General features: G+C 32.6%; 1 protein-coding gene and 1 non-coding gene across 12 annotated transcripts in view; both read left to right on the forward strand.

Annotated features, from left to right (window-relative positions):
- CSMD3 (CUB and Sushi multiple domains 3) overlaps nt 1-23,246 on the forward strand; it is a 1,279,316-nt gene that overhangs the window by 905,062 nt on the left and 351,008 nt on the right. For all 11 annotated transcript variants that reach the window (XM_002759280.8, XM_017965625.4, XM_035276379.3 and 8 more), the window contains 2 exons: nt 3,463-3,619; nt 20,102-20,293. In XM_002759280.8, coding sequence (XP_002759326.1) covers nt 3,463-3,619; nt 20,102-20,293 — 349 coding nt within the window. The remainder of the gene's footprint in view (nt 1-3,462; nt 3,620-20,101; nt 20,294-23,246) is intronic.
- LOC118148717 (small nucleolar RNA U13) lies at nt 12,753-12,854 on the forward strand. Its single transcript, XR_004735633.1, has one exon. It is a non-coding gene; the product is annotated as a small nucleolar RNA U13 (small nucleolar RNA).

Below are 23,246 nucleotides of genomic sequence, written 5' to 3' on the forward strand. Positions count from 1 at the left end.
CAATCACACCATTGCACTGTAGAATGGGTAAGGGGGACAAAAAAAAAAAAAGAAAAAGAAAAAGAAAAAAGAAAAAAAGGAATGCTTCCAGTTTAATATACAGACAATTTTGTGTTAGATTTTTTTTGTTCTTTAGGTTAAGAATGATGTCTTACTATTTTTTTTATTTTAGTTATAGCACCCAACACAATCAAGGAACTAAATAGCTAAATGTTGACTTATTTTGTTACTTTTTACATTGTTAAATATAGTAATAATTTATAGGTATAAAGTAATGGTTTCTACTACCATTTGTTTTTGCTTTTCATTACTCATGAAGATTTTTTAAAAATTAGGACTTTTTAAGGAATTAAATACAAATTTCAGCAACCAATTTTTATTTCCTCAGTTACATTAATTACTTGTTCCATGTATATTCTCCCTTTATTTGACTATTTTTGGCAAACTGAAAGTCCTTGCACTATATCCACACATAAATAGAGAAATTGTTTTATCCAAGAAACAATTATTATTCAGGGATACTTTGATAATATCACAAATAAGATCTACTGGATCTAGTGGTTAAATGGTTTGATTGTGAATGTGTAGCTCTAAACACAGAATTTTATACTATGTAATATATAGAGTCATAAAATAAATGTATTCAGAAGGATACTTTTGAGAATATTGAATATTTGAAATTCACAGACATACAAGTTATATTTTGCCAGAAGCAAGGTTTTCTTGCCTCTAAATTATCCCCAATGTCTACTATTTTTAAGAAATGAAAAGTTGAATGTTATATAATCAAACAAAATTCATTCATGCCGGAGCTAACAACTTCAGCATTTGGTTTTGTTTTGGTGAAGGACATATAAATTTTGCTGACAACTAAAACAGAAACTTACTTGCATGATAAATTAGATTCCTCCAATGATTCAAGGTATTCCCTGATAATATGAGAAAATTTGTGTATACAGCCTCTATCTAGTATCCAAACACTCTCAAGGGTGAATGTACATTTTTTAAAACATTGACAGACTTTTTAAAAAAAAGAGAGACCAAGTAATGTTTGCGGTTAGGAATTCAATGACCAATTCGCCTTGAACTTAAGACTCTCAATTCCTCAATTTCCTTTATTTCTACCTTCTCTCTCTGTTGTAAAGAACAAGTAAACAAACTGTAGGAGCCTAGAGGGTACACAAGAGTCTATTGATTCCATCAACTACAAATGGAGCATGCAAGAAAAGCCTTGTCAGTGGAGACTTAGAATTTCAGTGTAGAAAAGATTTAGAGTAATGTAGTTAAAGGAGAACATTTAGGGGCCCTGGGAAAATACTACATTTGTAACAATACACTTTTTCCTGTTGTCTATATAGCATTTAAACGTCTATCAGTAATAGAAAAGTATAAAGCCATGTATGACTAAAGATAAATAAACACACACTTGAAGGAATTCCAAAACCAGAGGAACAAAGACCAACTTAAATACTTAAAACAGATAATATGCAATAAATTTAGACTATGGAAGACTTGGAAGAGAAATCTGAAATTTGAAAATAATTCCAAAGATAATGAGAAATCTCAAGATAATGCAATTAGAATATCAATAAAAAAGACTTCGTGGAAAATGGGACATAATTAAAATTCAATATTTTAATTAAATATCTAAAAATAGATTAATCACTGAAGAAAACCTAATGGTTACTATGGAAGTTCCAGTAGAAGATTATATATAATACTGAGGAATGATACAGAGATAAATTTCATAAGAGAAAATATAAGAGAACTGCTATATAGTTTTGGAGTGTAAATATGCAAATAATAGACACTTGGCTGTAAAATTTTTTTAAAAAGTAGACTTTGATTGAATAATCAAAATCTCAAGAACATTTCTTTGAATTGAGGAAAATATTTCTTCGAGTTGAGAAAAATGTGCATCATTTTATTTGAGTAAAACAGATATTAGAAATATAGTGAAAATTTCCCAAGTTTTAAAAAGTTGGCATAATCTTAACATTAAATTCTAATAAAGATATTTTCAAAAAAGTTTAATTATTCACAGGTTTTTATTTATGAATAATATTAAAACATTCTAAATAAATTATCAGATTAAAACCCACAATCTAGTACAAGAAAAATATCTTACACAGATCAATATAGTAATGATAAAAATTCCATTGTGTACCACCTAAAAATCTTTTATGAAGTGGCATCAGTTAATTGTGGAGGAATATTTGTACTATGGAAAGGTCCCTAGATATGGAATCTAACAACATAATTTTTACTGTAACACCAGACCATGAGTAAATAAGGTAATCTGAGCTAAGAGACAAGTAACTGCCAGCTGTATTCTCCAGTTTTTCTTTTTATTATTGTTCACCTAAAAAGCCCATTAAACTCCATGAAACAAAATAATATGGAATAAAGTCTGTCAGGGAGAGTTGATCTTTGGGGAACCACAAATCATTGTAATATCTAAAATATTATTACTCCCAAGAACCAATATTTACACCCTTGGGGATCATAATGATTATGTTGAGAATGCATGCCTTAAAGGAAAAGGAATGGCAACACACATACTTAGTAAACCCTAGATATAATTACTACATTACATGGAAATATATGAATATGTTAACTCAGATATCTCAGATTTCTAGAAGTTTTTCACTGAAGTACAAGTACCAAAAAACATGAGGTTACACATAAAAGAGTGTTTATTTCAGCATTACTTGTAGTGGCAAACCCTTGAGTTCATTAATATGGGAATGGTAGAGCAAGTTATGATGGAGTCACCTTACATCTCTCAAACAGAAGGATCTATACTACTGATCTGAAGAGATGTTATAATGCACTGATAAAAGAAAAACAAATTTGAGTGCAATAAGCAGTTATGCCTTCAGAAAAATGAGAATGATGTTTGAGAGCTTATTAATTTTATTATTGTATATTTTGGGCTTATTAAATTAGCTTCTAAAAGCATTTAGAACTTCTTTAACTTAATGTTTATAAAACGTCAGATAAGAAACAAGTTAAAGAACATGAAAAAGTTACAGTTGCACCAGACATGAATATATTTTATATTAATCATGGTGTTGGAAAAGCAACTCTTTGATCATCTTGAGAAAGTTGCAGAGAAACAACCAACTAACCAGGTAACCAACTTTGGAAACCAATATTTAGGTAGATATTTTTAATTTTAAATTGTCTGCTAGAAAGAGCATTTTTAAAATAATAAGAACAAAAGCTATATCACCTGATTCAAGTATTACTTAAAGTATACTAAGCTTGGAATTTTAAAATTATACATGTGAATTCTAACTTCCTTAACGTTGTGTTCATAGAAACCAATATATTTAGTTGTTCTTAAACAATGTACTGATCTGATTTAGAAAAAATACACTTTTCTCTTTCAGAGATGTAAATAAATGTTCTGAATTATTATTGACACATTTACATTATAATTATAAATATATTTTGCAGATTTACGATGGAAAAGATAAAACGACTCATCTATTAGGTGCTTTTACTGGTGCATCTATGCGTGGACTGACACTTAGCAGTACTTCAAATCAGCTCTGGCTAGAATTTAATTCTGATTCTGAAGGAACAGATGAAGGCTTTCAACTTGTGTATACCAGTAAGTATTTTAGAAGAGTAAAATGGCCAAACACTGATGCTGAATATATATTAAATAATTACATTACACAATTTGAAATGATATCCAATATTTGATGATTAATTTACAGTTTACAGCTCCTTTCTACATATATAATTTTATTTTACCCTAACAACAACCTGGTAAGTTATGGATATTTTAGCTATTGCCATTTTACAGTAGAAACAACTGAATTTCAGAGAAGTTAAGTAATTTTTGATTTCTGGTTTGTTTCCTTAGGTATCTTTAAGTAGCAGGATTCTCCTCATCCAAAATTTAAGAAATACAGTAAATCTTTTGTCAGACGGAAATCCAGTGTTTGAACTCCCATCTTTAACTTCAAAAATGCATATACCTGTGCAGTGATTATTATTGTCAGTTATAAATGATAACTAGAAGGCTTCAGGTCATTTCACATTAAAGAGTAGGGAAAGCTTTTAGTTTTGCTTTTGTGTTAACTTGTATTATAACAAATACTAACTCACAGACCTATTATCTTATTAAAGTCAGCTATTTTGACTATTTAAACAAGTAGAAGTTCAAACACCAAGAACCAGAGGTGGTTGGGTTACATCAATAGCTATATAAATTAAATGAAATTTTTTACCAGTACCATAATATAGAAAACAGACTAACTACACCAAGGAAAAATAAATTCTATTCAAATAATATATTTTATTCTGTGCTAGTAAATTAAAGTACATGTAAAACAGGTGTTATTTTCTATATATTTCATAAATTTACAATCTATCAGATCAAATTGATTCTTGGAAGAGCAGAGCATTCCTTAATGTTGTGTAGCAAAATACGTTGCAATATTCAGAATCTTTATTTCTAGAATGCTTGAGAAAACCTACTGACCCCTATAAATTTTCTCAAGAAGTCAGATGAATGGAAATTATAAAAACTAAAAAGTTAAAAGGGTTACAGTATCAAAGATAATCATATGGGATCTTAAAAGGAATTTTAATCACATTATAATTTGTGAAAATAGTCTATTTTAACGATATAAGAAAAGGTAGACAAGAGAATACAATAACTCATTGTACAAAAACATTTCTGTCTATAATAGTGGGAGATTATCTATTTATTTCAGTGCTTTTACTTTTACCTGTTAAAATTGTTACATCAGTAACATTAACTAAATATAAATTAACAAAATGAATACTGAATGCATATTTTCAAACACTCAGAACTAGGGGTACAATGTGATTTTTTATGAGTCTTCCTAAAGAAAAAATAATAGTCCAAACAAATTGTATTTATATGTATTGCTGTGTGATGGACCAAAATAATGACATTGAGTAATATTACCCAAGTATAATTGGTGTAATCTGCTCAGATGCACAAACATTTTTTAAAGTCTGATGTCCTCTCTCTCTTTCTGTTTTCTAACAGGACCACTGATGATTTTAAAGTATTATTGAAATGAATGACACAATGTTTACATAATAGTTTTTGTTCTGCATAATTTTGTCTTTCTTTTTTTCCTTCCTTCCCTCCCTCCCTCCCTCCCTCCCTCCCTCCCTCCCTCCCTCCCTCTCTCCCTCCCTCCCTCCCTCCCTTCCTTCCTTCTCTCTTTCTCTTTCTCTTTCTTTCTCTTTCTCTTTCTCTTTCTCTTTCTCTTTCTCTTTCTCTTTCTCTTTCTCTTTCTATTTCTTTTATTGAGAGAGAATTTCACTCTTGTTGACCAGGCTGGAGTGCAATGGCATGATCTCATCCCACTGCAACCTCTGCCTCCCAGGTTCAAGCAATTCTCCTGCCTCAGCCTCCCAAATAACTGGGATTACAGGCGCCCGCCACCATGCCTGGCTAATTTTCCTATTTTTATTAAAGACAGGGTTTCATCATATTGTCCAGGCTGGTGTCTAACTCCTGACCTCAGGTGATCCTCCTGCCTCAACCTCACAAAGTGCTGGGATTACAGGCATGAGCCACCATGCACAGCCTGAATTTCTTCTTGTCTAAAATATTTATAGATTTCAAAGAGGAAACCTGGATTTGTGTTTGATACAACAAATTTATGTAGTTTGAGACTACTGATGCAAAAATAGTGACCACTGTAGGACATACCTATATTTGAAATTATATGTGGTGCTCAGGTGTCTGTAATGAGTAAGATCATTGACTTTATTTTTATTAATGTGAACTATAGAATTTAAAAATATATATATTTTAATTAGCAAATATTTGAAGTCACACTTCCTTTTTAATTAACAATTAATTAATAATTGTCAATTAGGAGAAATGTGTGTTTATGAAGATTAGAAACTATAGAAGTGGGAAGAGAGTATAACGCTGTTATTCTTAAAAAGGGGAAACATATATACATAAGTATTTTTCAGTCTTAGAAATAAAACTAAAAATGTCAGTATTATATCTGGAACCAAAATGTTTATAACCTATTTCCAAGGTACCTTTAAATATCAGAATTTTTCCAAGGTATCTTTAAATATCACAATTTTGTGAACCAACAGCTGGGTTCTGAGCTGTATTCCGTAGGGAAGGGCTTTAGAAGTAGTGACACATCTGTTTTTAAGTGTATTTGTTCCTAAGTATTACTTCTGATTTTTACAGTGGCAACTCTTCTGCATAACTGCAGCTATCTAAATAGTTAACCGCAGATTTTCTAGCTTTAAAAGAAGTTTGCTTCCATCCTCCAAGTACATACTATCTGTTTTCTAGCTGCAGCACCTGTGCCCAGGCTACTTTCTGGTTTTGTGCATGCCCTACTGACTTTGGGTATCAATTGGACTTCAAGATCCATTGCAAATATTTACCCATGAATACTTATCCTGATTCTTTCAGTTGGAGTTAACAGACATTTCAATGTTTCTTTTGTGGTAGTTTCTATATGCAACTAATATAACAGTTATCACATTGCATTGTGGTTATACTTGTTTGCAAACATATGTACATAGTTCTTCAACGGGCTATTTTCCTTCATAGCATCTTTAATCCGTTTTAGTTCAATTGAATCTTTTTACATATTCTTGATAAATTAAGATGCCCTCTGCATATGAAATGTATAAGATGCTTTCATGATAGTAAAAAGGTTTTACTAAGCCACATGTTTTAAATATTTACAAAATTCTTGGAAGCAGTAATTATTCAGTTTCTGAACATGATAGAATGTGCATAAGTGATTCAAACAGGGAAAATGAAAAAGACCAGGATTTCATGTTTAAATTTTCATTTCCACTCATTCCTAAGGCCAACTCCAACCCTGTCCATTCTGTGGTACATTTCCCTTACAATTACTCCAGTTTTGTTTCTGAAATATCTAACTGAGAGAACCATAAGTATTGCAGAGGAGGTCACAGTACTCAACACTGAGAGAATCAGAACAGGAGCGAGAACATTTGTCTAGAGAGGATCAGGCAAGGCTTCATAAAGGAGGCAGTATTAAAGGTAGGCTTGGTGGTTCACAGAAATAAATGGTGGGAAGTATTAGAGGCAAAGAGAAAAGAAGGAGGAAAGGCACAGAGATTAGGAAGAACATTCAAAGAAAATAATCTAATTCAAATTAATTCCACATATCTGGAGGCTTCTCACAATTTCTAGTGGCAGAACAAGCAGGCTTTTTTGCTCATTCTATCAAATGATACCTTCTCTATTTATTCATAATCACCCTCTATTCCATTATCTATTTTGCTGAGTTAGCAACACTTGCCATTCTCTGATTACTTTCAGTTTTAGGTAGATATAATTGCATTTGGGTGAAATAAAATGAAAAAACTACGTGAGAACAGACCTTTAAAGTGCATTTTGTTTTAGTTATCTTATTGGTTAATTCATTATGTAACTGCTAAGTATAGCAAACGGCCTGGTAGACACAGTGACTTAAATGTTGCTTTTGGCTTTAAGTAATGGAAAACTTTACCATGGCCTGAACAATCAGGGTTTATTTTGTTCATCTAACAAAAAGTGAAGAGTGAGAAAGTAGGTAGATCTTGATTCAACTACCTAACAAAGTCAACAAGGATTTTGCTCCTGTCTTTCTGCTGTGGCATGTCTAGAGGGTTTACTTTTTATTTTCATGTTTGTGGTGACATGGTCATAAGTTTGCTTCTGTAACTGTGGGTATGTTTAAGGCACGAAGAAAGGAGAAATGGGTGTGCTAACCACATATACCCCTTTTATCAGAAATACAAAATCTTTCCTGGAACCCCAATAAGATACCCTCTTATATCTCTATACAAAACTGGGCTGTATGATTCTGCCTTAATTTTCCAGCAAAGCAGCCTGGAATATTCAGTATGTGGAAGAGTAAATAATTGGCTTAATTTTAGACCATCATGATACGGTGCCGGATATAGTCAGATTATAGATGGGAACAAAATCAGAGTCGTTAGCAAGGAAGGAGGGAGATATTGAGAAGACAACTTACAGTGTTTACCAAAATGTACAGCTGACACAAATACTCAAAAAAATTAGGTTAAAGATACTGAACTAATACCTGCTTCTATGATTAACAGTGTCATGGAAGCACATAAACTCTTGGTTATTTATAAAGGAAAAGTATTTGGCTGACTCATCATTAGCAGTTTTAGCTCTACTATGCTAAGAAGACTGAGCTTTTCTTACCAATAAATAAATGATATGCATACCTGATATGAAAATCCTATACCATGCTAGAGGGGGAGGAAATAGCCCATTTATTTTCCTTTTCCTTTCTTTTCTTTCTTTCTTTTTCTTTTCTTTTTTTCTTTTTTTTTTTTTTTTTTTTTTGCAAGACAGAGTCTTGCTCTGTCGCCCAGGCTGGAACCTCTGTCTCTGGGGTTCAAGCAATTCTTAATATTCCTGCCTCAGCCTTCCAAGTAGCTGGGATTACAGGCACCTTCAACATGTAATAAATAATTTTTTGTTTATTTAGTAGAGACAGAGTTTTGCCACGTTCACCAGGCCAGTCTCAAACTCCTGACCTCAGATGATCTACTTGCCTTGGCCTCCCAAAATGCTGGGATTACAGGTGTGAGCTGCCAGGTCTGGCCCTGTTCCTTTTTCTAATGCAAATTAAATCTGTTCAGTCTTCATATTTAGAGTTGTCAAGAAAAATCTCATTTAGTCTTTTTGGGGAAATACTCTCCTTCTCCCAAATAAGTTTCTTAGTCAACTCTAGTTTGATTTGACAACTAAAGTTTGGACAACTATACTGCTTGAATATAAAACATATGTGAGATACACTTAGATATTTATGACCATTAGGGAATTCCACTGCACTTCCATCCCTCTAACGTCCCAGAATCCAACTCTCTTTTTGAGTCAGGCCAATCTTTCTTGTTCTTTTCAAAACAATTACTGTCATTTGCTCTTGCCTTTGAGAAATCTGAAAGTCATCCCAAATAAATATCCAAATGAGACATATTTTCAGGTGGTTTACCTGACACAAGTTACTTGTTAATTTCCCTGTGAGGGTGGAACCAATAAAAGCATACCTTTTCTCCTTTGAGAAAGTATAGGGCGTAGGGTGAGAGAAAATTATCATTTCCTTCTAGAGTTGGAAAACAGATCAGATATTAATATCATAATACAGTATCCTTTCTGAAACATCACTCTGTTTAGATAATCCTACAACAGAATTCAGCAAAACCCAATAGGATATTTTGCCCAGATTCCTTCAACCTCTCAACACATATTTCAAGAATTATTTCTAAATTTGGTGTATTTTACTCCCTCTTTAAAGGCAAAGTTGTAGAGACATCATTTCTACTTGGTCACCTCATATCTCTTCACTTTTACTCTTCTATTAAAATTTACTCATTTATTTATTATCAGTCATAGGTTTAAATTTTGTCTTTTCCTATTGGAACATTATATGTTGAGAATATAGAGAAAAATTAGTAAGAGAGAGTTCCTGGCGATAAGAAAGTAACTTTTTAGTAGGGAAAGACATAAAAGAAAGTTGTGAACAAAAGGTAAGAGAACTACATTTAGAAGTAATTTAAAACAGGGCAACGGGATAGATAGTACCAATGAGACTACTGTAGCTAATTTTTTAAGACTCCACCTCAGAGGAGATGTTGTCTGAGTTGATACCTGAATGATAAGAAAGAATAACCACATACAGACAAAATGTTCTAGGCAGAGGAATTAGCAATCATAAAGGCCTAAAAGCAGCCTGAGCTTGAGTTCTGTGGCTACTTGCTCTATTGAGCAAGGAGAATGTGGCAAAATGAAAAATAAAGTTGTAAACTAGGCAGTGAAATGGCGTCATTATCTATAGCAAATAACCGGGGTTCATCATCTCATGCCAAGGAAACTGAGGACACGGACACAAGAAGTGGGCTTAGGAGCAGAGGTTTAATAGCCAAAAGAGCAAGGAGAACAGCTCTCTTTCTTGTGAGAGAAAGGGGTTCCCAAATGGGACTTGCAGCCCACAATGGAATGCACCAGATTTCATAGAGAGCCCTGAAGAAGAGGTGTCTGATTCACATAGGGCCCAAAGATTAGTTGAACCAGGTGTGACATTTACCTAACACACAGGAAGCTGGCTGCCCCACCCTAATCTTATTTTACAAATGAGATCTTTGCCTGACCTGCACCACGTTGCCTGCTCCTTGCTGTATGTATGACTCAGAAAGAGAAGAGAAGATAGATCCATTATTTTGAACATGCCTAGTCCCAGGTAGCCTTTTTCTATTGGTACAACTATTAGCATTCACCCATGTAAGTGTCCAGCTTGCTTGTTTCTGTTTGCAGCTTGATTTTATAAGATGCTCATTGTTAAAAAAGAAAATGATTTGGCAGCTGCTTTTCATTAAAAGGAAAAACTTACCAAGAACTCCCTTAACTTCACTATCTGCCTAAATAATTTCTTAACTCCTATATCATTGGGGCACAGTGGAGTATAGAAGGGGCTTGGATTTTATTTAAAAGACCCAAAGAGACTTTGGTCATTATAATAATGTCCAATATAAGAGTTGCAAATTATAACAGCTAACATTTATCTACCACCTACTAATTGCAAGGTATAACCCAAAGTGGGAGGTAATATTATTATACCCAGGGAGAAAATGAGGAAATAAGAAGCATGACAAACTTACCTTACTCACTGAAAGTCACATAGCTAACAAGTACAGGCACAGAATTTGACGGAGAGTCTCTGCCTCTAGAATTCGTGTTCTTAATCACTGTGATATACTAGCTCTGAATCCAAGATTTTGTTACTTTAAAGTGTTATGGATTTAACATATTTTTAAAACTGACCATGTAAATTAAAAAAAAAAATAGAGAAATAATGTTAGTGCAATTTTTTCCCAAAAAACTTGTCATTTTATTCTTGAGAATCTGAATGCTTTCTTTTTGGTAACATTTATCATCAAGAAAAGACTTAGTCCTGCTATTATTCATATTGTTCATGAAGTCTCCAAACTCTATTTCTTGAAGATTATTTCATTACAGATAATTTTAGCCTTATTTACTTGTAGTAAATAAAAGTTTTTACTTTTATTTTGTAAAAAGGAATTGAGTATTTCTAACAGCCATCCACTACAAAGCTAAATTGCACCTTATTAATGGATTATACTATTGTCTTATCAAAAGCTTACCTGCTAAATATACATGTTGCCCAGCCATTAGGCAGTACTCTGGGCTCAGATGTTTTCTTGTTATCTCCTCTGCACATTTAATTGACAAAAAATCCCACTGGAGAAATGTCCATTATTCCAAGAGAAAACTTTAAATATATTTGGATGTACACAGCCTTCCAGTTTTGTTGCCTGAAACCATTTAATAATCTACATGGAGCATGGCCATTTCAAATTATATATTCAAATTAAAGATAAGCATTAACTAATTTGTGATGCCTTTTCTTGCATACTAGCCTTGTGAACATACAATAAATTAATCTTTAATTTAGTTACCAATTTGTTGTTGGCAATGTAAATCATGAAAAATTATATGATGACTTATTTGCTCTACCTTTATTCTTACTATTAACTCATTTAATGCAAATGCAAGTAAAAAATAAATAAATTACAAGGGAGCAACAAAGCCATTTCATGTGATTCTATGTCCTATAAACCAGTTATCAGATACATTTGACATTTCTTATATTTTTAAAATATAATAAACTGAGTAATAAAGGAAATATTGACCAATGCTGCATTATGTAGTTCAAAGTATTCTACTGAAATACTAAAGAAAAATTTCTTAATTATTTGTCATTTACATAGACAATATTAAGTTTCTTTATACTAGAATAATAGAAGTATCATTATTTCCATAGCCTTCGCATCACAGAAGTTTAGTAAATTCAAACTTACATATCTAAATACCTAGTAATTTACACATTACATAAAATTAATTTCTGGCAAGTTGAAGACCTAATTTTAATAGCAAAACTTTAAAATGTTTAGGGGAAAAAAAAGTGTGTCCTAGAAAAAGCTGTGTCTTTAAGGTAGAAGAAGTTTTCTGAAACAAGATACACAAGCAAAAATCCATCAATAATCAGTAGCATTTTTGACCTTCTAAGCACTCCTTGACGTGTAGAAATCAAAATCCTGGCAACTACATGATTCGACTCTCTTGCCAACAAAGATTTCTGCTTAGATTTTGCCAATTAAAGGCAGACCTGTGAGAGCTGAAAGGTGAGATCGATGGAGTAGACATTATTTTCCACCAGCAGCTGCAGGCAGGAGTGTGGTGCTGGCAGGTGGTTGTATGTGGCAGCAGCTTCCCTGAACTCCTGAATTTACTGAAAGCCGCAGTGGTCTTCTGACTTTCACCTGCTTTGCATTTCCAAAATCATCAAGGCCTCTAATTTCTCATTTTGAATCTTAGCTATACACAGTATGTAAGTGGCTTCTGTCTTTCTGACCAAGTCTTGGTCATTAATCATCAAAAAAAAGAAGAAGAAAAAGGAAAGATAAAAAATAAAAGAAATCCAACAAAAAACCTCCCTATAGAAAGGGACACTGTAAATAAAGGCAAAATATTTTAAAAGGAGATATTTATATAATGAAAAACATACAGTATATAGAAAATAGTCTTACAAGTCAATAAGAAAAAATAATCCTAAAAGAAAAAATTGGGCAAAAACCAATTTCACAGTACAGGGAAGTTCAGAAAAAGAAAAAAAATGCTTAACTTGGTAGATATTAAGAAATGAAAAATTCTTTTGTGGTTCATAAGTGTGATGATTAGGTTTTCATACTCTTGTGAGATGTGCCTTCCTCAAATTTTGTTACAGTGTTTGCATATTACCCATCAGCCATGAAAAGGAAAAAGAAATGAAAGTGGAAACTCAAATAATATGATATGACACCCTCACAGAATACATAAAAATTAAAAAGTTGTGCAACACCAACTACTGATGACAGTTTGCAAAAGTCGAAATTCATAAACTTTGGGGAATGTAAATTGTTAGTCATCTAGGAGAGTAATTTGGCAATATCTAATACAATTCCATATCTGAATATATTTAGATTATACCAATTATACATTTTGGCAAAATGCCAAATGGCTGATTGGTTTTAATTAAGTTACTATTCAATTAAAGATGAACATCACCACCATGGTGCAAATTTATGATGTGCAAGATACAAACTTAGCTCATTTAATATTACTAGGTCATGTCTAATATTAAAATTTAGAACATGAAGAGCAACATGTTTTCTAGTAAGAACTTTACATGTAGGACTAAAAATATTATCCACTGTTTAAAAAAATAAAAAGAAACTTAAATATCTTAACTCCTGAAAGCAATTGAAAATGCATAGTAATAAATTTTCACAAGTTTTTTTGCTTAAATTTTTAATTTCCATAAACTAAAAACTGGAAGGGATTCTTAAAGCATTCTTCTAAAGTTGTAGCTTCAAAGTTTGATTTTTTTAATAGTTTGTTGAGTGTGAAATACATGGTGTATCAAATTTGTTTTGATTAGTTTGATTAGTGAGAAAAAAGTGTAATTGTTCTTCAGCATTTTCTTTTTTCTTTATTCCCTTTACACTATTTATTATGTCTCAGTCACAGAGGATTATTACAGCTGTTTTATATTATCATAGAGTGTTTCCTGTTCATAAATTTTGAGGAAGCAAAGTTGATATTGTGCTTTATATACCTCTTCATTTAAATATAAAGACTTTTAAAATGTTTCCTTGCAAGACTCTTGGCCAAAATGGAATTTAATGACCAAACATTAAATATGGTTCCTAAAAATTATTCTGCCTAATATTATGAATTGAATTCAACAAACAATTCTATAGAGATTAAAATAATTGCAGAATAATATAATATTTATTTGTCTCCTTGCATCATATCAACTTTTATTAACATGTATGATTTTGAGGAGCATATTTCTCTGACATATTTAGCTAACAACTTTCCCAATTTCCTTTTTAACAATCTATTCCTTTTTTATTTAGTAATATGGAAGTTTTTACAATTGGCACGTAAAACTAACATATCTTCATTGACCATTAAATACTCTGGAACTTAACTTATAAAGTATATATTAATATTTTAACTATTTTTTTAAAGCAAGTGAGAGTCTTATTTTTCTTTGAGATGGAATTTTGCTCTTGTTGCCCAGACAGGAGTGCAATGGCATGAGCGCACCAAAATCTTTGCTTCTCTGCTTCAAGTGATTCTCCTGCCTCAGCCTCCCAAATAGTTGGGACTACAGGCATGTGCCACCATGTTCAGCTAATTTTTTGTTTTTTTAGTAGAGATAGGTTGCTCTATGTTGGTCAGATTGGTCTCAAACTCCTGACCTCAGATGATCCACCTGCCTCAGCCTCCCAAAGTGTGGGATTACAGGCATGAGCCACCACGCCTGGCTGCAGAAGTCTTGTTAAGTTACATAAAAGATATTTTACTACATTTAAAAAGTGAATTTTCAGATGCCACTTTTATTTTTAAATGATGTAAATTATTTTTATTATTGGTAGCGTTTTGCTAATAAGATATGACATTACCCTGTGTGAACACATATTCATGAACATATTGAGAGAAATTATGGTGAGATCAGAATTTTACTTAATCTTTTAATAAGCCAAGACAGTAACAGATTAGGAGATTTTGGTTGAATCTTGAGGGAAAAATGAACTTTAGGTCTTTCACTGGTGCATGCCCTATAAAAACACTTGTACATGTGCAAATAAAGACATAGAACTATAGCATGTTCATAGCAGTAAAAAATTGGAAACAATATAAATGCTGCAAAATAAATTATCTTGGGAATATGTCACCAGTGGAATACCACAGAGTAGTTAAAATGAATAAAATGTATGTGTGTATGTGTGTGCACACATACACGCACACACATGCATGTGTATATTATACAGATAAAACACAGTATGGGACAATAAAGCCACAGAATTTTTAAAATAACTATATTATATATAAAATGTATAAATACTTACAAAATACTATATATTGTTCATAGATATATAGATATGTAATAAAAATATATGTATACAAATAATAAACTGAATCAGAATATTTGCTAGCTCTCAGTAGGGCAAAATCAAAAAGAGATTGGGGAGGAATGCAAAATAATCTTTAGCTTGTTTTGTAATAATAATATTAATGTGAAGATAAATGAACTAATATAAATGATAATCTGAATTTTAATCTAAATTAACATTCTTATGAATTTGAAACAACTATGATACAAAACTAGAATATGATAGACTAGTTGATAAACTTGTTATTCTTTCTCTTTTTTTGTAATTTCAAATCATAACTTACAAATAAATTAGATATCTTTGGAGAAATATGCTACATGGAGGAGGAAAGGAATGAGATCTCAATTCTGAGATCTCAGAGGTATTCTCTGAGTACCTCTTTAGGGTACTCAGAAAATCAGAAAGATCTAGGTAATGGAGATTATCAGTTAATTTGTGTTCTAGAAATTTTCATTTCATCAGAGTATCAAATTTCACAAGAAGTGGTGAATATTTATAGCATATATGATTTTTCATACAAATCTTTAATTGTGAATTTCAAGTATTTGAGCTTTTCAATGAAAAGACTAGCAGCTGAATATTTCCATGAAGATAAGATATTTTTGCATATTTATGAATAAGCAACAATAATTCCACCAATTTGGACTAAATTATGTTGTGCTTTGTAGCTTATATATTATTGTCCATGTGCATTTTCAGCTACAATGCAAAATATTATAAATTATCTCAATTTACAATGAATATATCCATTTTACCTCATCACAAGCAATTGCCAACACATTTACAGAAAACTCACATTAAGGAAGAATGAATCTGGTAATAAACCTTGAAAACAGCTTGATTTCCATTTTTATTCTGAAAAAATGATAAATGGTAAAATCTTAAATGATTAACTGAACATTATGCCTGCTAGAAGAAATGCAAACCTGTAATTTTTGAGCAAAGACATTTTAAATCTAGTATTAAATATGCAGATCCATGCAAATTAATGTCCTGAAATTTTAAAGTTACTACTTCTGCTGTTTCTTCTGTGTTTGAGAGACTGTCCTTCTTGACTGGCTTCTTTACGCTTCATTATATATGTCATGATTTGAGTTAATGACTGCTAACTTAATGAAGCTGTGTGCATGTTCACCCAGATGGGGCTGTCATGTGAAAAAGAGAAAATTCTTGAAACTAGTTTTAAAAATTGTCCCTCAAATTTCAATTTCTTATCAGTATTACTTTAGTTTATTTTTCAATTTGTCCTAGAAATAATTGTGTCTAAGAATCCACATTCAACCATGAACATTATTGAACATTACTGAACATTACTGAACATCTAACCTAGGCCAGGATTTGTGCTAGACAGGTACTGTGAGAACAAAGGAGGGAAAAAAAGGAAAGAATTTCAGCTATAGGAAAACAAGGAAAAGAAACAAATGATTGGAAGTGAATTAAAATGTACAAATAATTCTATGGTTTAACAGAGGAGGAAGTGACTATGACCCCCAATAGAGACTAGGAAAGACTCCTAATATTCTCTGAGAGATGTTTCTCTGACTCACAGAAATAATAGGATAAACTTAGAATTATACAAGTCTTTGTGACATTATGTATGTTGTAACAATCTAGTTAGTCAATGATGCAAATTCGTGATTTGACACAAGTGAGCTAACACAGTGTTTTGCTTTCTAATTCAAATCTATATTACTTTGATCAAGAATCCATGCCTAGAAAAGTGATGCAGACCTCTTTTTGATCACCATATGATTTAGGACACACGTGAAAGTTTTTTCTCCAACATTTTTGTCTTAAGTGATTTTCCTCATTCATAAAACTATTTAGAATATTCTTAAAGTTTTTCTATTCTCAGAAGCTATAAGATATATTTTTCACCTAACTGTCTTTGGTGTATTTATTACACCATAATAATTTTTTCACCTACCTGTCTTTGGTGTATTTATTACATAATTTATCCTACTTTTTTATTTTTGAGATGGAGTCTTGCTGAAGTGCAGTGGCGCTATCCTGGCTCACTGCAACCTCCGCCTCCTGAGTTCAAGTGATTCTCCTGCCTCAGCCTCCCAAGTAGCTGGGATTACAGGCACCCGCCACCATGCTCAGCTAATTTTTTGTATATTTAGTAGAGACAGGTTTTCACTATGTTGGCCAGGCTGGTCTCAAATTCCTGACCTCATGATCCACCCACCTCTGCCTCCCAAAGTGCTGGGATTACAGGCGTGAGCCACTGTGCCCGGCCTATCCTACATTCTGCAAAATATTAAAAACAGAAGAACTACATAGCTAGTGTAGCTTAGATTTTGATTTGCTCATATCAGGTTTGGTTTAACTTTTGAAATGTCCTTTTCTAGTTCCTTCAGAATCTTAATTGTGTTGTGCAATGACTGTTGGGATTTTCAGCATTCACCTTTATTAATTTTACTCTGAATATGCAAATGAGGTATTCAGGATGAAGATAGATTCTTATTAAGCAAAATAATAATGATAATGATGATGACTGTGTCAGCTCTTCTTTCACCCAGTCCTTGGTCCTTTAGCAGCATGATGAATACCTAATGAAAAAATCTTCTACAGAAGTGGCCAGCGATTTCATAGACAAAAGAAGAAAAGAAAATGACATATTTTGTTTAAGGCAGCTTTCTCCCTCTTCTATCCTGGAAGGTGGGAGAAAAACTTACGCTCCTTGGAGATGCGATGGAAAGGATCATGTGTTCTTACTCTAACCTTTTGGAATGTAAATATATCTATCTATGGGACATATTAATCTCCCAAGTCTCCATCTTTTATACCTAGAGATGTCTATAAATTTCTGGGCCTTATTCTTTATTGAAATGTAAACGTAAATATTCTTCATAGTTAGGTAAATTCCTCTGGAGTTTTCTGACTACTCAGAGTTGTAAATTAACTCCTCAAGCGTTGCTCTTAGCTCAGGATCTCAATTTTCAGCAAATTCATTCAGAAAGCACCAACCTTGTAGAAACACAGTATTATCTCTGCATCTCAGAATGACAACATGTGGGAAGCCTCTGTTTTTTTCTTGTGAGAATTTCTGAGAACTGTGCTTTTTATGGAGAAAGTAGAATATAAAAATTTAGGGTTCATCAAGCTGATTACTATATTTATATTAGCTCAATAAAGTATATTTTAAATATGGGACTACTCACTTTCTTCTAAGGTTATACACTGAAGCAGTCTGGTTTCACTTGTAATTGACATATTTGCCACTTGGCTAGTTATTATTTTACATATTTTGTCTGAGTTTTAAATTTTTGATAATATGATCTTAATAGTTACATTGATCAGTAAAGGAAAACCCAATTCTCTGCTCACAACCCTTCTGACACCAGATACGTATGTGTCTTCCTTACACTAACCAATTATCCAACTCTCTGGTATAGGGATAGAAAGATGTGAATCATTTCCTTACCCATCATATGTGTCATGCTAATACTACTATAACAAAAGATAAGTTAACAAGAGAAAAGCATAAAAAATTTATTGAATCACAGTTTTATGTGACATGGGAGTCTTCAGAAATAAATAAAAACTGCCTGTTTTCATTCTGAGGTTCAGTGAAGAATGGACAATTACATAAAAGATAGAATCTATCAGTAAGAGATTGAGAGGGGTAAACACAGCAAGGCCTGTTTGTTCAAATTCTTCTTGAACTCTTTATGTAGCTTTCCTTTCCATAGGGTATGGGCCCTATGGAATGAGGGTCTTCAAGGGAGAAGGAAGAGTGACCTTTCTAGGTTCTGTGGCTCATTTTGCTGGAGAGTTTTTCTAGTTTCTATGATGTACCTTGGAGAAGAATAATTATGGCTTGTATGACTGGCTTTGGGGGACAGAAAGGAGTAAGGGTCAGGAGGACAGAAGAAGGTCAGACAGACCTTGCTTCTAAGGCTTTCTAATATCTTTTTGTTCAAAGCACTCAGCATGCCAAAGTGCCAAAATATGGGGTATACTGTTCTGAGCACCAACACTTGAAACCAACTTGTCCAATGATTCAGTTCAATTCTAACACTACTTGCAGTGTAGACCCCACAGTTTAAAGGATCAATCCTACAAGAATGGCAAGCCAATCGAAAATCTGGGCCTCTTGTATTTCTGACTGACCAGCTATAAATTGGGGGTTTCCATAACTCCCTCCTTGAGTTTTATAATTTGCTAGAATGCTCACAAAACTCAAGGAAACATTTACTTACCTTTATTGGTTTATTATCAAGGATACAAATGAGCCACCAAATGAAGAGGTACATAGCTGAGGTCCAGAAGGGTCCCAAGTGCAGGAGCTTCTGTCTCCATCGAGTTAGGGTTTAGGGTGTATCACCCGTCTAGCATGGGGAGGTGATCATGAATCTGAAAACTCTCAGAACCCCTCTATCTAAGATTGCTATGGAGATTTTATTACATAGGCGTAATTGGTAAAACCATTGATCCTCAGTAATTGACTCAACCTTCAGACCCTCTCCTCTGCATGGAGGCGTATATTTATGGCCTGGCCATGGGGATGGCGCTGAAAGTTTCAACTCAGCCCTCTAATCATATGGTTGGTTTCTCTGGAGATCAGCACCCCCATCCTCCAAGAAGCACTTCATTATAGAAACTCGGGTATGGATGGCTTATGATAATTAATAAAAACTGTCCTCTCACCTTTATCAATCAAGAAATTCCAGGAGATTTAGGAGCTCTGTGCCAGGAATCAGGGACAAAGAACGAATATAGACTTCTTATTACATCACGATATCACTCAGAATCTAATATTAACTTTAAATCACTTGAAGCAGACAGGAAGCTTAATACCACAAGCCATAATAATTATATAGACCATGGAGTATCATTGATAAATTTTGAAAATATTGCAAATTTTAGTTTTCAAGAAAAAAAGTCTCTATGGTTGTTGTATGCTATGAAAATTAAATATGGTAAGGGTAATATGACTAGGAATAAATATGTAATCATCAAAAATAATAAAGAAAAGGAACTATGGGTATGGATTTAAATCCTCTTCCTAAATTATGCCTTTAATCAATTTATATTTTTCTCCCAGGTTTTGAACTTTCACACTGTGAAGATCCTGGCATTCCGCAATTTGGATACAAGATCAGTGACCAAGGCCACTTTGCTGGTAGCACTATCATTTATGGATGCAATCCAGGTTACACTCTCCATGGAAGTAGCCTTCTCAAGTGCATGACAGGAGAGAGAAGAGCATGGGACTATCCTCTGCCTTCCTGTATTGGTAGGATACTGTTGTAGATTTTCATTGAATATTTCTGTGAAAATGTTATCAAATTCTTTGCATTTTCAAGCAATTCTCTCTGTCCTCATTCAACTAACACTTTATATCAAGACACTAATAAACTCATAGCTTGAATTTGTCAAAAGAAAATTAATGAAAAATAAAAAAGTCCTTTTCATAAGTTTATCCATCATTCCCCCCATAATCTTATAGTTTGCAGGGGATAATATGGTCTCTTTGAAGTCATTTTATTTCTGATACCTTGACTTAAAATTGAACTCATTGCTAAAATATTAAGATTTTTAATCATGCATGCTTATTGAATTGCATTGGCCAGATTTTTTTTAATTTACAAAATTATTACCTATTGTGGGATCAAGGTGGATTAGAAAAAACAGTAACCTGTACTTTTTTCTCATGCATGTACAGAATAATGACCAATTGCAATATGAAAAGGAATATGAGAGTCAGTGTCATAAGTTATATGGCCTTCATGAAGCTAGAGAATTATTATTTTCTGTCTTCTTTGCATAGCTTGGGTACCATTTTATTTCTACTGTCTTCTAGATTAGTTAATGTATAGATGGGTAGATGGGGGTGGGAAGGTACATAGACAAATATTGAGAAGTATTGATAGAGACCCTTTTTTTTTTCAATTTTCCATTTCTGCTCCAAAGACCAAGTTGGGTCACATTAGAATACTAGGACAACAAGTGAAAACAACTTTGTAGCAAAACACTAACTTTCCAGCAGGGAACAGATATGCTGTGATTCTTCAGCCTTTCTGTTTTTTATGGCATTTATAAAGGCAGAAATCCAGTCTGTGTCAGGCCTATATGGATAAAATTGACTCAAATCTTTTATTTTTAGCAGCTGTATTGACGTATAATTGATAACAAAAAAACTGTACATATTTAATGTTTACAATTTGACTTACCTTTTGAGACCTTTTGAAAAAAAGTGGTGTATTTCTACTGTTTTTTGATGTAGTCAACATAGGAATTGCCACAAAGCTTGCTAGAATACAAATAGAAAATATGAAATTCTAGTTATTATAGGCCTTGAAACTAATTGCATAGTGATTTTGATGATATGAGACCTCTCTTGGTTTATTAAAACATTGATTTATGTAGAAAACAAACATGTTTTTATCTAACTAAAATGCAATCACAGTTCTTTCTTTTCTGAATTTTGGAAAGATAGTGAGGGTAATACCTAAAATAATAATTAAATCAAATTGTCAAAAGCTTGAGATTCTGGAATATGATCAATAATGAGCCCATTGGCATTGGTTATGAGAAAAATGTATCACTGATTAATTTTATCTGATGTGGTTATGAAATGTGTTCAGAAACCCATCAAGAGTTTAATAGCACAATACTATAAACATAAATATTTACTTGCCATGCTGTTTATAAAATTAAAATCACAAATACATTAAAATCATATATGTTTTTTTGTGTGTTGAACCAAGAGGATGATAATCTCTACTTTTTGGAAAGATTTTAAACAAATGGAAGGGCATTTAGTCTGAGATAAGAAGGTTTTAATTATGTTTGCAACAAATCAATGCATTTTATATCTACAAAGATTGCGAATCAAAATGTATTGACTTGATATCGCACAAGATATCATGGGTAGGAGAATCTTTTTTATTAAAATTCTAATGACAGATGATCAAATAAATTTAGCAGCTATAAAGAGTTGGACACATGGTGAGTGATACTGAATAATTTGATGATAACAGAAGATGAAATTCTGTTTTAGATGGTGTTCTCTACTGGCAACAGTTAATAGCTTTATCACTTGGCCTATGATGATAATATCTTGTGCTCATTAACCTTAAATATCTATTATTACCTTAGTCAAATAAGAAAACTTTTCTTAATTATTTAGATTATTTATAGGTAATTATGTTTCTGAAGCTTATTCACTGATCAAAAAAAAATTATTTTTTGAGGCATCATAGCTGGCAAGAATTTAACGTGTATCTCTTCTTTAAACACTATATTTTATTTTATTCTGCAAACATAAGTTTTATACAGAATTTGAACTACAGGGCTACAGCATATGACACTGGCTCCTTTGAGGTCAAAATGCCAGGTATTATTTTATAACAAAGAAATAAGAGGGGAAACAGCTGTATTTAAGTTCAAGACTCAATGTACTGCAAAATACTCCAATTGACTAAAAATTAATCTATAAAGTATCAACTCTGTTCTCAAATTAAATGTATGCCCAAAATATTGATACATCATAAGTGATGAAAAATGAATTAATATAATTATGTTTGCAGATTGTCAAACAAGATTTTTGTTAAAAAAATGAAAAACCATAAATGGTGATGACATCTTAAATACTAATACTATTTTAATTAAAAAATCTCCCAGGTGTGTCATAAATTAGATTAATGTTGCAATAAAAAATAATATTCCCTTAGCCCTCCATGGGTGTATCAGTCAGGGTTCTTCAGAGAAATAACACCAATAGTATATCACTCTTTCTTTTTGTCTCTGTCTCTGTCTCTGTCGCTGTCTCTGTCTCTCTCTGTCTCTCTCTCTCCCCCCATCCTATCCGTCTATCTATCTACAGAGACTTATTTAATTTAAGAAACTGAATCATGCAATGGTAGGGGCTGGTAAGTCCAAAATCCATAGGACAAGTTAATAGCTTAGAAACTGAGGCAGGAGTTGCTAAAGTTTTGAGAAAGAATTTATTTTTTTTTTCCCCCGGAAACTTAGTTGTGTTCTTTAGGTCTTCAAATTTATTGAATGAGGCCTATAAGTCAACTGATTGTAGATGCTATTTTTATACCTAGATAAGTTTTTAATTAAACAACTGACACTAATGGCCCAGCCAAGTGGACACATAAAACTATCCATCACAGAGTGATGTAAAATAGTATCTAAAATTTTTGAAGCAAATTTACATACATACAGCCTACAAATTTGAG

The sequence above is a fragment of the Callithrix jacchus genome, chromosome 16 (genome assembly GCF_049354715.1).
Source record: "Callithrix jacchus isolate 240 chromosome 16, calJac240_pri, whole genome shotgun sequence".
Lineage (NCBI taxonomy): Eukaryota > Metazoa > Chordata > Mammalia > Primates > Cebidae > Callithrix > Callithrix jacchus.